This window comes from Rhinatrema bivittatum, chromosome 9 (genome assembly GCF_901001135.1).
Source record: "Rhinatrema bivittatum chromosome 9, aRhiBiv1.1, whole genome shotgun sequence".
Lineage (NCBI taxonomy): Eukaryota > Metazoa > Chordata > Amphibia > Gymnophiona > Rhinatrematidae > Rhinatrema > Rhinatrema bivittatum.
The window spans coordinates 267816495-267836164 of record NC_042623.1 but is presented as its reverse complement, the minus strand read 5'-3'; the positions used below and the strand labels follow the sequence as shown (position 1 = coordinate 267836164).

General features: G+C 47.0%; 1 protein-coding gene across 3 annotated transcripts in view; it reads left to right on the top strand.

The window, feature by feature from the left end:
• RYK (receptor like tyrosine kinase) overlaps nucleotides 1–19670 on the top strand; it is a 532318-nt gene that overhangs the window by 60734 nt on the left and 451914 nt on the right. For all 3 annotated transcript variants that reach the window (XM_029615270.1, XM_029615268.1, XM_029615269.1), the window contains exon 2: nucleotides 700–821. In XM_029615270.1, coding sequence (XP_029471130.1) covers nucleotides 700–821 — 122 coding nt within the window. The remainder of the gene's footprint in view (nucleotides 1–699; nucleotides 822–19670) is intronic.

Genomic DNA, 19670 nt, shown 5'->3' with positions numbered 1-19670 from the left:
CAGAACCATGGCAACTTCAGTGGTCCACTTGAGAGCAGTCCCCGTGATGGAGATCTGCAGAGCTGCAACATGGAGTTCTTTTCACACGTTCGCCGCTCACTACTGCCTGGACAGAGATGGCCGGCAAGATAGCCACTTTGGCCAATGTGTCCTCCATAACCTTTTTCAGATCTAAACACAACTCTTCCGCCTAGGGCCCTGTTTTTTGGGTTCAGGCTGTCTTCCTTCATTACCAACAGCAACTAGGTTGTTGTGCCCATTGGCACCTATTTGGTGTCCGTTGGTCTACTCTGTTCAGAAACAGCCTGCAGCTAGGTATTCACCCATGTGTGAGGACTACTATCCTGCTTGTCCTAGGAGAACACCTGTTGCAGGTAAGCAACTCTGAGCATCATCTGTCAGGAGTGTCATGACAGAAAGAAGGTTGAGAACAACTGGTTTATAAGTTTGTTAAATACATTTTCTTTTACATGACTGCTTTACATTGGCTAAAAAGCCTAGGCTAGTTACGTCTTTAAAAGAGTGATATGGTTAATAGTGCAGTTTGACTAAGTTTCTATTGCAAATGCTGCAAAATTTGATGCAAGTGCGTGCATGTATATAGAGAGCCTCTTTAGACAGTCTTTCCCTTCTGAATCCCTGCTGTTCATCAACTGTCATTTGTCTCTTCAACTGTTTTTGCTTTCTTTGTTTCTCTAGGCTTGGATGCAGAGCTGTACTATGTAAGGAATGATATTATTAATTATTATGCACTCTCCTTTAATCTGATGGTGCCAAGCGAGATCAACAGCCTCCATTTCACTTGGCATGCAAAGTCCAAGGTGAGGAATTCTACACCAGTTCCTATTCTACACATGCAAGTATTAAAGCAAATTCTTAGTTTTATAGAGTTTTGACCCAATGCATTAAATTAACAGAAAATATGTAAGTTTGGTTCCCTGGCTATGCTGCAGCAGTGTCAAGGAAAAGATAAATACCATTTTCAAATCTCCAATTTATATCAGTTCATTATATATAGCCTCAGGGTATCTCGATCTTACAATACATATAGTCAAGTCTAGACACAATCTTATGCAAAAGTATTGGTTTTTTTTTTTTGTTGCCTGGTTCTTACTCCTTTCTCTTCTAGTTACAGTTAGCATTACTGTAGATAAACATTTATTGCAGCCCCACAGTACCAGTGCATACGGGAGGCAGCCCTCTGTCCTTTGGAGCCTACCATCTTGGCATGACACGTGAACTGTGACGGCCATGGAATTTGTTTGGAAGAGAGAGGTATTGAAAGCAGTACCATAAAGATGGGATTATAGGTGGGATTTGAATATGACCAGAGGAGGAATCCAGACATTTTGAACTTTGCAATGGAAGAGAAGTTTAAAAACCACTTTAAAACCCATTAAAAAACCACTTTAAGAATGAGAGCCCTCTCATCGGCCAGTCCAATACAATGGAACTCTCTTCCTCCAGACCTCCGGCTTGAACATTGCCCGGTCACATTTAAGAAAAGACTCAAAACCTGGTTGTTTAATCAGGCCTTTGCTTAATCAGATAATCTGCTGAATCAAATTAGTTCGCCCTCTAGTAGTCCTTTTGACTTTCCCCATCATTTCGCTCGATCTAGATGAACACTACTTATCCAGCTTAAGTTCCTTTACCTAGATCTTTTGCCATTACCACGGTCTCAAATCTAATCATAGTCTTACTAGCCTGTTAATATATTGTTGAGTTATACCCTTGTCTTTCTTCAGTTTCTTGATCTTAGTTCTTTGCAATCCATTGTTTTCTGCAATCTCTGGGTTTTTCTTTCAGTTTCATGATCTTAGTTTTTTGCCTTCCTGTGTTCAATTTTTATTGCTCTCTCGGAGGCAATGTTAATGTACAATGTTAACCGTTTCTTTTTCCTGTAATCCCTTGTTCAATGTAATTGCTCTCTTCTGAGGCACTGTTACTTTTTTTTTTTTTTCTGAGGCACTGTTACTCTTCTGAGGCACTGTTACTGTTACAATGTAAACCGAACTGATTTGTAACCTCTTACAAGAATTTTGGTATATAAAACTGTTAAATAAAAAAATTCAAATATTTCTTATTTCTAAAGAGCGGACTATTAAAATCGTTTGTGAAACCAAAGTGACCATCATAAAGCACTGGGTTGACCTTGTAAATCTTATCTGTCGACCCAAAAAGACCTTTTTGTGCTTAAAACAAATTAATCATCAGTCACTTAGAGAGATCACTTTTTAAACAGTCATTGGCAATATTTGTGTAGAGAAACTTATTCAAAAAAATCCACTTCGGACTGATTGATGATTCCATCAAGGAGTTCCTTAGACACTTGTTCGATAACCTTTGCATATAAAGTCTTTAAACGCCCGTGGAATCTTCAACATCCGATACTGCAGCATTTCGGAGCCGTGCTCCTTCTTCAGGGGTTGTTACCAACAGAAAAAAAACTCCTTAATTTCAGAAATTTCAGTCAGTCTTTGTGATCAATGGTACTCCAAATATTTTCTGATCTCCAAAAGTCAGGAGGCCTTCAGTCTATTTTTGATCTATGGAAGCTGAATAAAGTTCTAAAAAGAGAAACATTTTAAGATTAATTCGCTGCTCAATGCTGCCACATTTGGAGAAGGGAAATTGGCTAAGAATCCTAGATGCTTACATGTACATAGCAATTCTCAAGACCTATAGGAAATATCTATGATTTGTAGTAGATAAAGAACTTGGAGGACAATGTACTTTACACTGCATTCTTTATTTTCCATGGGGTTCCTAGTTAACTACAAGAAATCCCATTTAATTCCAGCATGTCATTTGAAATTCATAGGAGCCTTTATAAGGCAAAGCCTTTCTTCCCTTACAAAGAATGAAGAACTTGATCCATATAATTCACATGCAGGTCAATTAATCAATACTAATAGCGTTTTCATGAAATGTTTGAATCATGTGGTAGCTACGGTTCATTTCTGTTTGCTCAGTTGAACATGAGGCAATCTCAGTCTGAGGCAATGTTGAAATTCACACCCAGCCACTGTCTTTCACGATGAGTTGCTAGGTTTGGTCTCTGTATTGGTGGACCAACCAGTCAATCTTCTGTGTGGACAGAGCTTTCATATCCCTTATACCAAACTAGTTTTGACAACGTATATGCATCAACTCAAGGCTGGGGAGCCCATCTCAGTGCCTTATGCTCACAAGGAACCTGAGATATTTGAGTGGCAGTGCCATATCACTTGGTTAAGGGCTATATTCAGTGCTCTTGTTAAGTTCAACAATTGGCTGAAATGTCAAGTAGTTCAAGTTCAGACAATCAAGTAGCCATGTGCTACTTAAACAAGCAAGGAGAGATGGGATCTATGAACTTTTGTAAAGAAGCATGCAAGCTGTGGAAATAGGCAGCAGAAAGGAAAATACATTGATTGTGGTATATCTTCTAGGAAAGTTAAATGTCCTTGCAGACTCTTTGAGCTGTCAACTTCAAAAATGGTTGCTCTAGCCAGACACTGTGAGCTCTCTCTTTTTTCAGTGCTGGAGAACTTCATGAATAGATCTCTTTGCATCATAGACAAACATGCTCTCTCTATGCTCAAAGACCAAAACCAAATGCCCTAGCATACAACATTTTTCTCTTTTCATGGAACACACACCTCTCTCATGCATTTCCATCCACTAATATTCATTTCAAAGCTATCTTCAAGCTAAAGAAAGACAAAGGAAAAATGATTCTCATTATGCCATTTTGACCCCTCCAGATATGGTTCCCATGGCATCAGAGATTCTTTATTCCCTCCAATACATTTCAGAATATTTCCAGATCTGGTTATACAAAATGGATCGCTCTATCACCTAAGCCTTCATTCTATGGTTTTAATGGCATGGAAAAAAAACCAACTAGGCCTATTGAAAAACCCTGATAAACCAAAAACTAAACCTGACTAACCACCAGAATCAGGTCAGGCAGGGCTGTGACTGCACCTGCACCATCTACTGGAGACAGAGTAAGACTGAGGGGCTGTGACTGGCACAGGGTCATATATGACTCATCCCGACAAGTTTTGCTCTGTCTCCATCTACTGGTGCGGAGTCACAACCCAGGTGTCCTGGACTGATCCTGGTACGTACAGGGAACCGTGATATTTTTGTCAAAGTTTTTTATAAGACTTATTCACATAGAGGAGAAAAGACTGTGTTTGTTTCTTCATATCAGAGAGTTGTCAACGCCTCCTAAATGAGAAGAAACCACCTTGGACTAGAAGTGATAAAATGTTCTTGGTAAACTTTGTATCCAGCTTGAAAACCATCTATGAAATGGGTATTGTTCTAACACCAGTTTTCACTGATGAACTTTAATGAGCAGATGAGAATATTCTTGTGCAGTGAGGCAAATCATGTCTCTAGGAGGTGGCAGTATCCAATCTGGATCAATGCTGTCACCCTATGGAGCTGGACATCTCTATGAGACTGAGTTAACACAGTCAGATGAACTTTAACATCAGACAGATGATTTTTGATATCTGACAGCACTTGAACAAACTTTCTTTAGACTTTATCTGAAAAAGCCTTGGTCAAAGGTTTCTTACCATGGTTTCCCTTCACAGACTTTGTAAAGTGGTCTGAGAGCTGTGTTACTAGAACTGATTGAGCCACTCACTACCATTGTAATGTACAAGTTATAACTGAATTTTTCCATCATAGTTACTCATTAAAGTGCATTCATTTGTTTCCTGATTTACCCTGAAAGTATATTTGGCCAATTAGTGATTTTTAATACTTTATCTGCTGTCACATCTCACGGAGACATCTGAGATTTTGGGATTTTATCTGTCATCCTCTAAAGGGATATGGATCCATCCCTGGATGTCAGACTTCATCCCATTACAGGTGTGACTCTGTACTGATGCAGTGCTTTGAAGGGAGAGAACACTGGTTCAGATTACTTTACAGCTGGGATAAGTTTAGATGGCAATTGTGCAAGTTAGGCTTAGATAAAATCTATTCCTGTACGTACCCGGATCAGTCCAGACAGTGGGTTGAAACTCCTTTCCAGCAGGTGGAAACAGACTAAAACTTGCAGGATGCCCTATATCAGGACAGAGCCTATCCTCTCACCCTTCAGTATTCGTCTGTCTCCCAGCAGGTGCAGCATCTCCCCTTCGGTTCTCTGCTGTAGGCTAGTCAGCCTCTTTATTCTCTTTAGGTTCAAGCAAGTACTTCTTTTGGTTCTTGTTTTTAACAATTATTGAAAGTGAATCTGAAGGAATTTTTGCCTTCTTTAGTGCCTTTTTGTGTGGGAGACGTCGTTCTCCCAGGGCTTGTCCCCTTTTGCAGGAGGGGGTTCCCTGGTTAGTCCTGAGTCCGTGTACGCTTCCAGGTGTGGGGACCGACGCTCTCTGGGCCTCGTTCCCCCTCTGGCTGCCGAGAGGGTTTTGAACCCGCTGCTTCGCTCAGTAAAAAAAAAAAAAAAAAAAGGAGTTTCAAAGTTTTAACTTTCAATAAGTTGCAGGTACTCACCTACCTCTAACTTATTTGCAGCAGTTGACCAGCTTTTTAAACTTTTTCTGGTCAGTATAGGATTAGAACCGGCAGTCAGAGAAGCAGAAGGCAGCAGGTTCCCGCCTGCTCTCACCTGCTGTGCAGGCTGTCAATCAAGCTTTGTTTTTTCAGCTTTTCTGTTTTTCGCGGCAGGGCCTCTGCACTGCTTGTCTGCCGGGTGGGGAAGGTCCCTCCTCGGCAGGACAAGCAAATTTAGCCCGGGGCTCCACTCATCCCGGCATGGCTAGGCCTTTCCCGGGTCGGCAGAGCCCGGGAACGGCTGCCATCTTGGATTTTTCGTCGGGGCCGATTTCAGTGCTCCCTGGGGCTGGGGGGCCGGATTTTTTCAATTTAACCCCCGATTTGGCCACCGCGAGTTCCCAGGAAGGGGGGTCCTGACCTTCCCTCACCCCCCCCTCCCCCCAGTAAATCCAGGGTCCCTTTTTCCGCGGATTTCGTCCTCCTCGTGCACAAATCTTATTTAGCTAGCCTGCATGAGATGGATGAAAGCCCCCCACCTTGCCCCCCCGTCTAAAATCCCTCGCTCAGCGCCATTGACCTCTGGACCGGCTGCGGAGCCTCAGGGATCAGTTCGGGTGTGGGTGGTCCGGGTGGCACCCCCTCCTCCCCTCCCCCGGTGTCTCCTGGGTCCTCAGACCCCGCTGCTTCCTTGGATTCGGCAGATGCCCCCCCCCTAGAGGGGGATGACTCCAGAGCCCTTCATCTTTTTCGTAAGGAGGAGCTAGAGCCCCTCCTCCCTTTTTGTTTTGGAGGAGCTGGGTCTGGAAAGTCCCTCCGTGGATAATCTCATGGCCTCACTTCCTAAGGATATGCACCCGGTTTTGGGAGGGCTCCAGGCTCCGACCTTGGCCTTTCCCTTCCACCCCATGCTTAAGCTCCTTATCCTAAGGGAATGGGAGGCTCCTGAGGGTTCGCTCCGGGTGGGGCGTGCGATGGATAAGCTCTATCCCCTCCCGGAAGAGGGCTTGGAGCTGTTGCGATATCCATCAGTGGATTCTTATGTTTCTGCAGTGGCCAAGCACACCACGATCCCGGTGGAAGGTTCCACGGCCCTAAAGGATTCGCAAGATCATAAGCTGGAGGCTCACCTGAAGCGCATCTTCGACATCCTGGCCTTCGGGGTTTGGGCGTCTTGCTGTAGTAGCCTCATGATGGGGGCAGGCCTCCAGTGGGTCCAACAGTTACTCTGCGCCCGGGAGCTTCCGCCAGGTGAGGCAGAACAGGCCGAACGTCTGGAGGCGGTAATCGCTTACGTGTTGGACGCCCTCTACGATTTGGTCCGTGTCCAGGCGAAGGCGATGGTTTCAGCAGTGGCTGCCCGGAGGCTCCTTTGGCTTCGCCACTGGTCGGCTGATCAGTCCTCGAAGACCCGGCTGGGCACCCTTCCCTTCAAAGGTAAGATGCTCTTTGGCGAGGATCTCGACAAGCTTATGGACTCCTTGGCTGACAACAAGGTCCATAAACTTCCAGAGGACTGCCCTAAGGCTTCTCGGTCCTTCGCGGCATCTCGCTTTCGCTTCAGGGGTCAGCGTCGCTTTGCTTCTCGAGGGCAGGGCGGTACTCCTAGGGGGTCTTCTCGTGCGCAGTCCGGGTCGCAGTCCTTTCGTGGCAGGCGGCCCTTTCGCGAGGGCCAGCCCGTGCGTACCACCGCTAAACCTCTGCCACACAATGAAGTTCAGCCAGCCCATCCCTCGGTCCCTTACCTCGGCGGACGCCTCTCCCTGTTTTTCGAGGAATGGGTCAAAATCACTTCGGATCAGTGGGTCCTCGACATTATCAGAGACGGGTACGCTTTCGACCTCGTCAGGGAACTTCCAGATCTTTCTGTTCTCACCTTGCCGCCGGGCCAAGAGGGACGCGGTGGTCCAGACTCTCTCCAAGCTTCTGGATCTGGGGGCGGTGGTCCCAGTCCCAGAAAGGGAAATTGGCGCCGGCCAGTATTCTATTTACTTCACCGTGCCCAAAAAGGACGGTTCCTTCCGCCCAATCCTGGACCTCAAGAGGGTCAATCGGGCCCTCAAGATCCCCCACTTTCACATGGAAACCCTGCGGGCGGTCATTGCGGCAGTCCGTCCAGGAGAGTTCCTTGCTTCCCTCTATCTCGGAGAAGCATATTTTCATATCCCCATCCACCGCGACTACCAGAAGTTTCTCCGATTCCACATTCTCAACCAGGACTTCCAGTTTCGAGCTCTCCCCTTCGGCCTCGCGACCGCTCCTCTCACCTTCACGAAGGTAATGGTAGTAGTGGCTGCGGCCTTGCACCAGGAAGGGATTCTCGTCCATCTCTATCTGGACAATTGGCTCATCAGGGCCAAGTCGGAGACCTCTTGCCGGTGGCAGTGGATCGAGTCCTGGAGCTCCTTGCCTCTCTCGGGTGGATAGTGAACTTTTCCAAGAGCAAGCTTCAGCCCTCCCAGGAGTTGGAATTTCTGGGAGCACACTTCGACACCCGAGTAGGCAAGGTTTTCTTACCTCGGGCGCGAACCCTCAAACTGATTGGTCAGGTTCAGAAGTTGATTGCGTTCTCTTCACCGACGGCCCGGGATTATCTCCAAGTCCTGGGCTCCATGGCTTCTACCATCGATCTGGTCCCCTGGGCTTTTGCTCATATGCATCCATTACAGAAAGCTTTGCTGTCTCGTTGGCAACCGGTGTCGGAGCAGTTCCACGTAGTCCTTCCCTTCTTGGAGTCTACTGCCGACGAATTACAGTGGTGGCTGTCCCTTCCTCATCTCCTACAAGGGATGCCTCTTCAAGCTCCACAGTGGACGATAGTAACCACGGACGCCAGCTTGTTGGGCTGGGGTGCGGTCTGCCTCTCTCAGTCCACCCAGGGGACATGGTCCCAGACTCAGTCGCGCTGGCACATCAATCGGCTGGAAACTTTGGCGGTCCGCCTGGCCCTTCAGGAGTTCCTTTCTCTGATCCGCGACAAGGCGGTACGAGTCCTGTCAGACAACTCCACCACAGTCGCCTACATCAATCGCCAAGGGGGCACTCGCAGTGCCCTGGTAGCCTTAGAAGCCAGCCGCCTACTCGCTTGGGCGGAGCGTCACCTACAGTGCCTTGCGGCCTCTCATCGCCGGAAAAGACAATGTTCAAGCCGACTTCCTCAGCCAGCAGTCGCTCGATCCGGGAGAATGGGAACTCTCGGATGCAGCCATGGCTCTGATAGTGGACAGGTGGGGTCCTCCTCATCTCGACCTCATGGCGACTCTGCGCAATACCAAAGCCAATCGGTTCTTCAGCCGCTGGAGGGAACACGGCGCAGAAGCATGGACGCTCTGGCTCTCCCTTGGCCGGCGGACGTGCTTCTGTACGTGTTCCCCCCCCCGTGGCCTCTGGTAGGGAAAGTTCTCAGGAGAATCGAACTCCACCGGGGTCCGGTGATTCTCGTCGCTCCCGAGTGGCTGCGAAAGCCGTGGTTCGCGGATCTCATCAATCTAGCGGTGGACGGGCCCCTGCGCCTCAGTCATCTCCCTCGTCTCCTCTGGCAGGGGCCTGTATTTTTCGACCAGGCCGATCGCTTCTGTCTAGCGGCCTGGCTTTTGAACGGCGTCGCCTGAGGCGCAAAGGTTATAGTGAGGAGGTCATCTCCACCCTGCTGCGAGCCCGGAAGCAGTCGACTTCTCTGGCCTATGTGCGCATCTGGAAGGTCTTTGAGTCCGCATGTACGGAGACGGGCGTTCCGGCGCGCTCCGCCTCGATTCCTTTGGTTCTTTCTTTCCTTCAGAAGGGTCTCTCTAAGGGTCTCTCCTTCAGTTCCTTATGCATTCAAGTCTCTGCGCTTGGCTCTCTCCTGGGTCTGGTGGATGGTCATGCCTTGGCTGCTCACCCGGACGTCATTCGTTTCCTGAGGGGCGTTAGACACCTCCGCCCTCCCTCTCGGGCCACGTGTCCATCTTGGAGTCTCAACCTCATCCTTCATGCTCTCTGTGCGGCTCCCTTTGAGCCTCTTCGCCACTCTACACTCAAGGATCTTACTCTTAAGACTGTCTTAAGACTGTCTTTCTAGTCTGTATCTCCTCTGCTCGTCGTATTTCCGAGCTTCAGGCGGTGTCCTGTCGGGAGCCCTTCTTGCGTTTTTCTGATTCCGGGGTCTCTCTCAGGACGGTTCCTTCCTTCTTGCCTAAGGTTGTCTCCGCTTTTCACGTCAACCAGTTGGTGGAACTCCCCGCGTTCTCTACGGAGGAGATTGCGGGTACGGCTGGGGGCGACCTCCGTCGACTGGATGTCAAGCGAGTCTTGCTTCGTTATCTTCAAGTCACCAATGACTTTCGCGTTTCGGACAATCTCTTCGTCCTTTGGAGTGGTCCCAACTGGGGTAAACAGGCTTCTAAGACCACGATTGCGCGGTGGTTGAAGGAAGCCATTTCCTTGGCATATCTTTGTCAGGGTTGTCCACTTCCTGAGGGTCTGAAAGCCCATTCTCTGCGTTCTCAGGCTACTTCTTGGGCGGAGAGTCAGTCTGTCTCTCCGCAGGAGATTTGCAGGGCTGCCACTTGGACGTCTCTGCACACTTTTGCTCGGCACTACCGTCTGGATGTACACGCTCTGGTGTTCGGTTCCTTTGGGCGGCACATGCTTCGAGCGGGACTGTCTCGGTCCCACCCAGTTTAGGGAAGCTTTGATACATCCCACTGTCTGGACTGATCCGGGTACGTACAGGAAAGGAAAATTAGTTCTTACCTGTTAATTTTCGTTCCTGTAGTACCACGGATCAGTCCAGACTCCCTTCCCTGTCTGTCTTCTGTCCTCTCGAAGCTTGTTTTCTTGCAGGTCTGCAGATTTCATATTTTCCTTGGTGCAAGATTACTGAGCATTTACACCGGAAGCCTTGCTGGTTATTTTATACCAAGTTTATGCAAGAGCGTATAGGTATACTATGCTTCTACATTAATCTATGGTTGCTCCGTTGAGCTTTTGGTTACTTGCTTGATCCTATTCTTGGTTTTATTGTTTTCTGCTTTGACATACGTTATACTGAAGGGTGAGAGGATAGGTGTGTCCTGATATAGGGCATCCTGCAAGTTTTAGTCTGTCTCCACCTGCTGGAAAGGAGGCTCAACCCACTGTCTGGACTGATCCGTGGTACTACAGGAACGAAAATTAACAGGTAAGAACTAATTTTCCTTTCTCTGCTTATCTCACATGACAGTATTTATACTGTAAAAGTAAAAATGAAACTGTAACAAACTAAAACCCAAACAAAAAATAATTGTTTTCAAGTCATGCTAATAAACTCACTACCTCATTACAGTGTCTGGATCTGCTGCCTAAAACCAATGAATTTGTATCGTAGGATTGTTGGTTAAATTTGATAATCTAATTTAAGATCTCCCATCCGAGATATCCTTATAGGTTAAGTCCTTGGTTCTGGCAGCCGGCAGATAGGTCCCTAGGGTGGTAGTGAGAGCAAGCGTCCAAGGGCATGCTGGGATTAGGACAGGCAGCAGACTGGAGATACCGGTTACAGCTAAGTAGGTGTAGTCAGGTCCAAGGCAAGAGGTCCATACCAGGAGATCAGGCCAAGGATGGACGAAGACACATGAAGAGACACTAGAGGGTGCCACAAGGCTGGATGAGGCAGGCTGGACAAGGCAGGAGCACAGGTTCAGAGGAACACCAAAGCATATGAACAGCTGAACATAAAGATCATCCTGGGAAGCTCTATATAGGCAGAGCTGCTGATGTAATCAAGGGGACAGTTCCCACATGGGACCTTTAATTCTTGGTGCGTGCCATATGTGCGTAGAGAGGTCTCAGGGGAGGGACAGGAAGATGGCATCTGGGTGCCGCATTCTGCTCTCTGCAGCGTTCATCCATTGGTGTCCCTGCCGCAGAAAGAGGTCGGCAGTGTCTGGAGTGAGTGCCACAGCTCATGGTGCTATCACGTGAACCGCCAAACATACCCCTGCATAGTTCTGAATGCATTTCTTTCTGTTCTGTTTAGACTGGCAAACAACTTTCTGCAAAAGACAAAACCTATCAAATTAGAGAAACATAAACATCAGTAGCCCATCTTAGATTGGCTTTGATACAAATATGTACAAAGCAGCCACATGGTTTTCTATTCATACCTTTACCAACCCCTTTTGTTTAGAAAACGTTTCTCAGAGTTTTGAACAAGTAATGCTAAAAACGCAAAACATTTATATAACTAAAATTTCAACTCTCCTTTATCCTCGCTATTGGGTTGCAAAAAGATTTCAAGAAATTCATTGCAACCCTCAGCTTGGGATCCCTACTTGTGTGGCTGGCTGGATTTGTCCTGCTTGTTCATGGAGAAAGCAAAATTGATTACCCATAACAGAGGTGTTCTCTGTGGAAAATAGGACAAACCGGCTACATAATCTCACCCTCCTTTTCTGGAATTAGTTTAGCTAGGGAAGTGACTGAGGAGGCTTGCAGAGCAGCAACTGCATGAGAACATGCTCGGAAAGTTTAGGTTTTTATGAGCTTTAGAGAGGGCTTTTTGAGTTGGCGCTGTCGATGACATCATCTGCTTGTGTGGCTGGTTTGTCTTAGTGTCCATGGAGAACGCCTGTTGCAGGTAAGCAAGTTTGCTTTATTAAGTGTGAGCTTTCTGAATTCCTTCTGCTTTAGTGGATCATTTGTTGGATGTCACTAGGTACTCCATGAATGGCATGACAAAGCTGATCCACTGTTTCAAGAGGTAACAGCTTGAGGACCTGTGGCAGGAGAATGGGCAAGCAAAATCATCAGTTACATAGAAACATAGAAATGACGGCAGAAGAAGACCAAACGGCCCATCCAGTCTGCCCAGCAAGCTTCACATTTTTTTCTCATACTTATCTGTTTCTCTTAGCTCTTTGGTTCTATTTCTCTTCCACCCCCACCATTAATGTAGAGAGCAGTGATGGAGCTGCAACCAAGTGAAATATCAAGCTTGATTAGTTAGGGGTAGTAGGGGTAGTAACCGCCGCAATAAGCAAGCTACACCCATGTTTATTTGTTTTACCCAGACTGTGTTATTCAGCCCTTATTGGTTGTTTTTCTTCTCCCCTGCCGTTGAAGCAGGGAGCTATGCTGGATATGCGTGTAGTATCAGTTTTTCTTCTCCCCTGCCGTTGAAGCAGAGAGCTATGCTGGATATGCGTGAAGTATCAGTTTTTCTTCTCCCCTGCGGTTGAAGCAGGATATGCATTGAAAGTGAAGTATCAGGCTTATTTGGTTTGGGGTAGTAACCGCCGTAACAAGCCAGCTACTCCCCGCTTTGTGAGTGCGAATCCTTTTTTCTTCTCCCCTGCCGTTGAAGCAGAGAGCTATGCTGGATATGCGTGAAGTATCAGTTTTTCTTCTCCCCTGCCGTTGAAGCAGAGAGCTATGCGTGAAGTATCAGTTTTTCTTCTCCCCTACCGTTGAAGCAGAGAGCTATGCTGGATATGCATTGAAAGTGAAGTATCAGGCTTATTTGGTTTGGGGTAGTAACCGCCGTAACAAGCCAGCTACTCCCCACTTTGTGAGTGCGAATCCTTTTTTCCACATTTCCTCTTGCTGTTGTAGCTTAGAGTGATGTTGGAGTCACAGTAACCATGTGTATGTTTATTGAATAAGGGTATTATCTCCAGGCAGTAGCCGTCATTCTGGCGAGCCACCCACTCTTTATTGACGGCCTCTTGATTTTATGGATCCACAGTGTTTATCCCACGCCCCTTTGAAGTCCTTCACAGTTCTGGTCTTCACCACTTCCTTCGGAAGGGCATTCCAGGCATCCACCACCCTCTCCGTGAAGAAATACTTCCTGACATTGGTTCTGAATCTTCCTCCCTGGAGCTTCAAATCGTGACCCCTGGTTCTGCTGATTTTTTTCCTATGGAAAAGGTTTGTCGTTGTCATTGGATCATTAAAACCTTTCAAGTATCTGAAAGTCTGTATCATATCACCTCTGCTCCTCCTTTCCTCCAGGGTGTACATATTTAGATTCTTCAATCTCTCCTCATAAGTCATTTGATGAAGACCTTCCACCTTTTTGGTCACCCTTCTCTGGACCGCCTCCATCTTGTCTCTGTCTCTTCGGAGATACGGTCTCCAGAACTGAGCACAATACTCCAGGTGAGGTCTCACCAAGGACCTGTACAAGGGGATAATCACTTCCCTTTTCTTACTCGATATTCCTCTCTCTATGCAGCCCAGCATTCTTCTGGCTTTAGCTATCGCCTTGTCACATTGTTTCGCCGACTTCAGATCATTAGACACCATTACCCCAAGGTCTCTCTCCTGCTCCGTGCACATCAGCCTTTCTCCCCCCATCGAATACAGTTCATTCGGATTTCCACTCCCCATATGCATGACTTTGCACTTCTTGGCATTGAATGTCAGCTGCCATGTCTTCGACCACTCTTCCATCTTCCTTAAATCCCGTCTCATTCTCTCCACTCCTTCCGGCGTGTCCACTCTGTTGCAGATCTTAGTGTCATCCGCAAAAAGACATACCTTACCTTCTATCCCTTCCGCAATGTCGCTCACAAAGATATTGAAAAGGACCGGTCCCAACACCGATCCCTGCGGTACACCGCTTAAAACCGCTCTCTCTTCAGAGAGAGTTCCATTTACCATCACACATTGTCTTCTGTCCGTCAACCAGTTTGCAATCCAGGCCACCACCTCGGCACTCACTCCTAAGCTTCTCATTTTATTCACCAGTCTCCTGTGCGGGACAGTGTCAAAAGCTTTGCTGAAATCCAAGTAGTATGAAATCCAAGTAGTATGAAATCCATAGTAGTAAACTATTACTTAATCTTAAAGCCTTCTGTAACTGTAGGTTCTTCTAAATCCATTTTTTTTAACTTGCTTAGGTCTCTGCACAGTCATTCCTTGTCAGTGGGGTCTTGTGAATCACCTAGGCTGCAGCAGCAGTGCAGTTCAAACTATGACCCACATTACTAAACAGTATCCTCCAACTAAATTGGAGGGAGGACTTTAGACATTCAGTTTAACTTTTAAGGTTATTACTTGGCTTGGTGAAGATATACAGGCTAAATAAAATACTACATACTTTCTCATTTGGTGTTACCGATCTTCAAAAATTTCATTATCCCAGGACAAGCAGGATTCTAGTCCTCACATATGGGTGACATCACTGACTGAGCCCTATCGCGGGAAAAACTTCTGTCAAAGTTTCTAGAAACTTTTGACTGGCAGCCTGAGGCTACTGAGCATGCCCAGCATGCCATGATATTCTCTGCCACAGGGGTCTCACTCTAGTCTTCGTTTTTCCACGCTGCCTTCAGCATTGCGGTGATAGGAGCCCTGTGAGATTTTCTCACTAATTTTGACTGAAAAAGTCACTGTTTTCCCTTTTTTTCCCCATTTGGGGTTTCACAAAATCTCATTTGTCACCGGATGGTGACAAAAACAACTATTTTGGATTTTTTTTCTCTTCTCAGAGATTTTTCATCGACGGCTGTCAATAGAGACATGGCTTCGGGCTTCAAAAAATGCCCGGTCTGTAACCAGACCATGTCTATAACAGATCCACATCTTGAATGTGTAATCTGTTTAGGAGAAAAACATGAAATCTCTTCATGTGCACAATGCCAAGAAATGACCCCGAAAGGCAGAAAGATGAGGCAGGAGAAAATGTCACAGCTTTTCCACCTCCAGTCAGTGCCTTCACCGTCTACTTCGATGAAATCATCACCAACTGGGGTCACTAAGAAACTTCTTCTTAAGAAACGGCGAATCGAGGGATCCGGCGATGCTCCATCACCAGTACCGTCGACATCATTGACCAGGTCAGTGTCTGAATCGAGGCCTAAACACAAGCACAGACGTCATCGATCCTCGGTGTCTCGGTCGCTCCCTCCCCCGGGGGAACAGACTGTAAAGCGGCACAAATCAACCGATCCTCCGCTGACCTCCGTTTCCTCGATTCCCTCACCTGCACCGTCGATATCGACGTCGGCATCGACATCCCAGGCGCTACCATCGACGCCAGACTTAATCGGCCTAATAAAACAGATGGTGATGGAAGCCTTCCAGGCGCAAGTTCCGGCGTCATCGCCGATGCCGGCGGCCACGCTGCTACCTCCAGCCACGCCGATGCCGGTGGTTCCGCCGCTTCCAACGATACCACAGATACCAGCCTCGATGCCGCAGACGACTATGCCATCGGAGCCATCTATGTCGATTCCTCTCTCGATGTTACAAATTCCATCGATGCTAAAACGATGCCACCGATGCCTTCAGTTACGGTTCCAATCTCGATGTTTTCTTTTCTTCATACATCGACTTTGACCGTCCCTTCTACTTCACAGCCGAAGTCTGTTTACACGACGGCACCTACCTTACCTCCTCCTCACAAGGCATCGACATCGAGACATAAGTCATCGACAAAATTAAAACACTCGATGCCAAAACACCCATCTGCATCTTCTGAAACTCCAAGTGCAGAAGCAGCATTGCACGGTATCCTGACTAAAAGATACCAAGAATTACTTGCTTCCTTTCCTGCTAATCCAGTGCAGGAGGACGTAGAGGATGTTTTATCTGATGACCCTCTACCTGGACCCTCAGGCGTACCTCCGCTTCCTAGGACTACACCTACTCAGCAACCTTCTGGATATGACACTTGGTCGGACACTACATCAGAGGACTTCATGTCTGATCCCTCCCCACCTCAGGCCAGAAAACAGTCGCCTCCAGAGGATTTTTCTTTTTCTACCTTTGTACAAGAAATGGTGGGTTCTATCCCACAGCAAACTCTAGAAATACTCCAGTTTGTAGATCCTCCCAAACACAATCTTGCAATTCCCATCCATGAGGTGCTCTTACAGTTACAACAGCGCATCTGGGAACATCCCTGCACGGTTCCTGCAGTGAACAAGAGAGTAGATTCTACGTACCTTGTGCAATCTGCACCAGGCTATCAAAAACCTCAACTTCCCCACCACTCGGTGGTCGTAGAATCTGCGCAGAAGCGTTCCAGACGAACAAGAACCCATTCATCTTATCCCTCCAGGAAACGATAATAGATTCCTGGATCAAATGGGTCGCAAAATCTTTCAAGGAGCAATACTGACCTCCAGGATTTCAGCATACCCACCTCTACATGACCCAGTACCAGAGAAATCTCTGGAAACAAATGGAAGAGTTTGTGCCATGCCTGCCTGCACAATATCAAGAGGCAGCACAAAATATCATCAACAAGGGATTAGACACAGGGAAACATGAGGTACGAGCCGCCTATGATGCCTATGAGACGGCTTCGAGAGTTGCTGTATCCGGCATCAGTGCCAGAAGATGGGCCTGGCTCAAAGCCTCTGATTTAAGACCAGAGGTACAGGATAAGGTCGTTGACCTTCCTTGCTTTGGGGATAATTTGTTTGGCACCAAGGTACAGGACACAGTTTCACAATTACGTGAACACACAGAGACCCTGCGACAATTATCCTCTCTTCCGCATGATCCATCAACACATGCTAGCCGCAGGCCCCCACGAAGGGACACTAGGCGCCCATTCTACAGACGGAAGGAGATATTATCCTCCCTAATCCAGACCGTAGCCTCCCAGGTCCCAACAGCGACCACAACAGAGGCAACAAAGAACAACTAGGCCTCAACCAGCTCCACAAATTGGACCTGCCACTGGATTTTGAGATCATATCCAGAGAACAAGGCCTCTACTCCAATCCTCTACCAACACTGCCAGTGGGAGGAAGACTGTCCACTTTTTACAACACTTGGACATCAATAACATCGGACCAATGGGTCCTCTCAATTATACACCGAGGATATCAACTCAACTTCACAACCATTCCTCAAGATTTTCCACAGAGTTCCTCGCATCTCAGCAAAAGTCATTTGCTTCACCTACAAACAGAATTATCCACTCTCCTGAAAGCCAGGGCTGTAGAGTTGGTGCCCTGGCTTCAGCAGGGCAGAGGATTCTATTCCCATTATTTCCTCATTCCAAAGAAAACAGACGGCCTACGACCAATCCTAGATCTCAGAAATCTCAACAAATTTCTAAAAAAAAGAATTCAGGATGGTCTCTCTAGGCACCATGCTTCCCCTTCTCCAAGCAGGAGACTGGCTTTGTTCTCTGGATCTTCAAGACGCTTACGCTCACATTCCAATATTTCCTCCTCATCACAAGTACCTGCGCTTCATTTATTTTATTTATTTATTTAATTTCTTTTACTATGCCGATGCTCAAGACTAGGTCTTATCGTACCGGTTTACAATGTAACTGAGGGGAAACCAATTAACATCAAGGTAGAAAGTAAAGTTACATTAAACAGGGAGCGTAAAACCTGGGCAATGGAAGACAGTACAGAATTTAAACTAAGAAACAATTAGAGAGAGATAAATATATAATCAACAAAAACTATAAGATACATAAATATAGATTTATCCTAGGCAGTTATTAGCATGGTATGTCCAGTGGGAGATGGAAAGGGTGGGGTTGGGTGGGGGAGAAGGGGAGGGGGAAAAAAGGGGGGGGTAGGGATTAGGGAGGGGTGGGAGAGTGAGAGTCAGTGATGGTTGAGGAGATCCTTCAGCGGTAGGCTTCTGCGAACAGCCAGGTTTTCAATTTCTTTCTGAATGTTGAATGGCATTGTTCTTGGCTTCATGGTGGGTCATTAACATTTCCAATACAGAGTACTGCCATTCGGACTTGCCTCTGCTCCCAGAGTTTTCACGAAATGTCTGGCAGTATTAGCTGCCCACTTGCACAAGCAAGGTGTCCATGTCTTCCCCTATCTAGACGACTAGCTCATCAGAAGTCAATCTCAAGAAGGAGCTCTGTCTTCTCTCAATCACACAATTACTCTACTTCACTCCACGGATTTTCTCATCAATTACCAAAAGTCCCACCTTACTCCATCTCAACTGCTCCAATTCATAGGAGCAGAATTGAACACCATCCTTACAAGAGCCTTTCTACCCGAAGCTCGGGCAGAAACACTATCTTCATTAGCAAACTCGATTCACTCCGGACATCAAGCAACAGCCCATCAATTTCTAACCTTACTAGGCCATATGGCTTCCACAGTTCACGTCACTCCTATGGCACGGCTTGCCATGCGAGTTACCCAATGGACTCTAAGGTCACAATGGATACAAACCATTCAACCGCTTATTATCCAATTCAAGTAACCCACCAGCTAAGATCATCTCTACTTTGGTGGGCGAACATGGACAACTTGCGCAAGGGCCTACCCTTCCAGCAACCAGTCCCACAGATAACGTTAACTACAGATGCGTCCACCTTGGGTTGGGGAGCTCACATACACAATCTCCAAACCCAGGGTACTTGGACAAAGCTCGAAGCAACTTTTCAAATCAATTTCCTGGAGCTTCGAGCTATACGTTATGCGCTACATGCGTTCAAGGACTGCCTTTCACACAAGACTGTTCTCATCCAAATGGACAACACAGTTGCCATGTGGTACATCAACAAACAGGGAGGTACGGGTTCGTATCTCCTCTGTCAAGAAGCTGCCCAGATCTGGGGCTGGGCCCTGAAGCACTCAATGTTCCTCCGGGCCACTTATCTGGCAGGCATTCACAATGTAGTGGCGGATCGATTCAGTCATCAGTTCCAACCACACGAGTGGTCCCTGGATCCCTCAGTAGCGACCAGGATATTCCAACTTGGGGACAACCAGCAATAGATCTCTTTGCCTCACATCTGAATCACAAAGTGAACAATTTCTGTTCTCTACGCACACACAAGAACCAGTCAGCCAAGGACGCCTTTGCTCGCCCTTGGAACTCAGGCCTACTATACGCGTATCCTCGGATACCGCTCATAACCAAAACTCTAGTGAAGCTACAGCAGGACAAAGGGTCCATGATACTCATAGCCCTGTACTGGCCTCGACAAGTGTGGTTTCCCACACTACTAGACCTCTCAGTCAGAGATCCAATTCGTCTGGGAGTAGCTCCCACTCTCATAACTCAGGATCAGGGTCGGTTACGCCATCCCTAACAGCATGGATGTTGAAAGCTTGATCTTACAACCACTCAATCTTTCAACCAAGATTTCTCAAGTGCTTATAGCTTCACGTAAACCTTCCACACGAATGAATTACTCTTCCAAATGGAAAAGATTTTCTATGTGGTGCAGACAAAAGAATATAGACCCT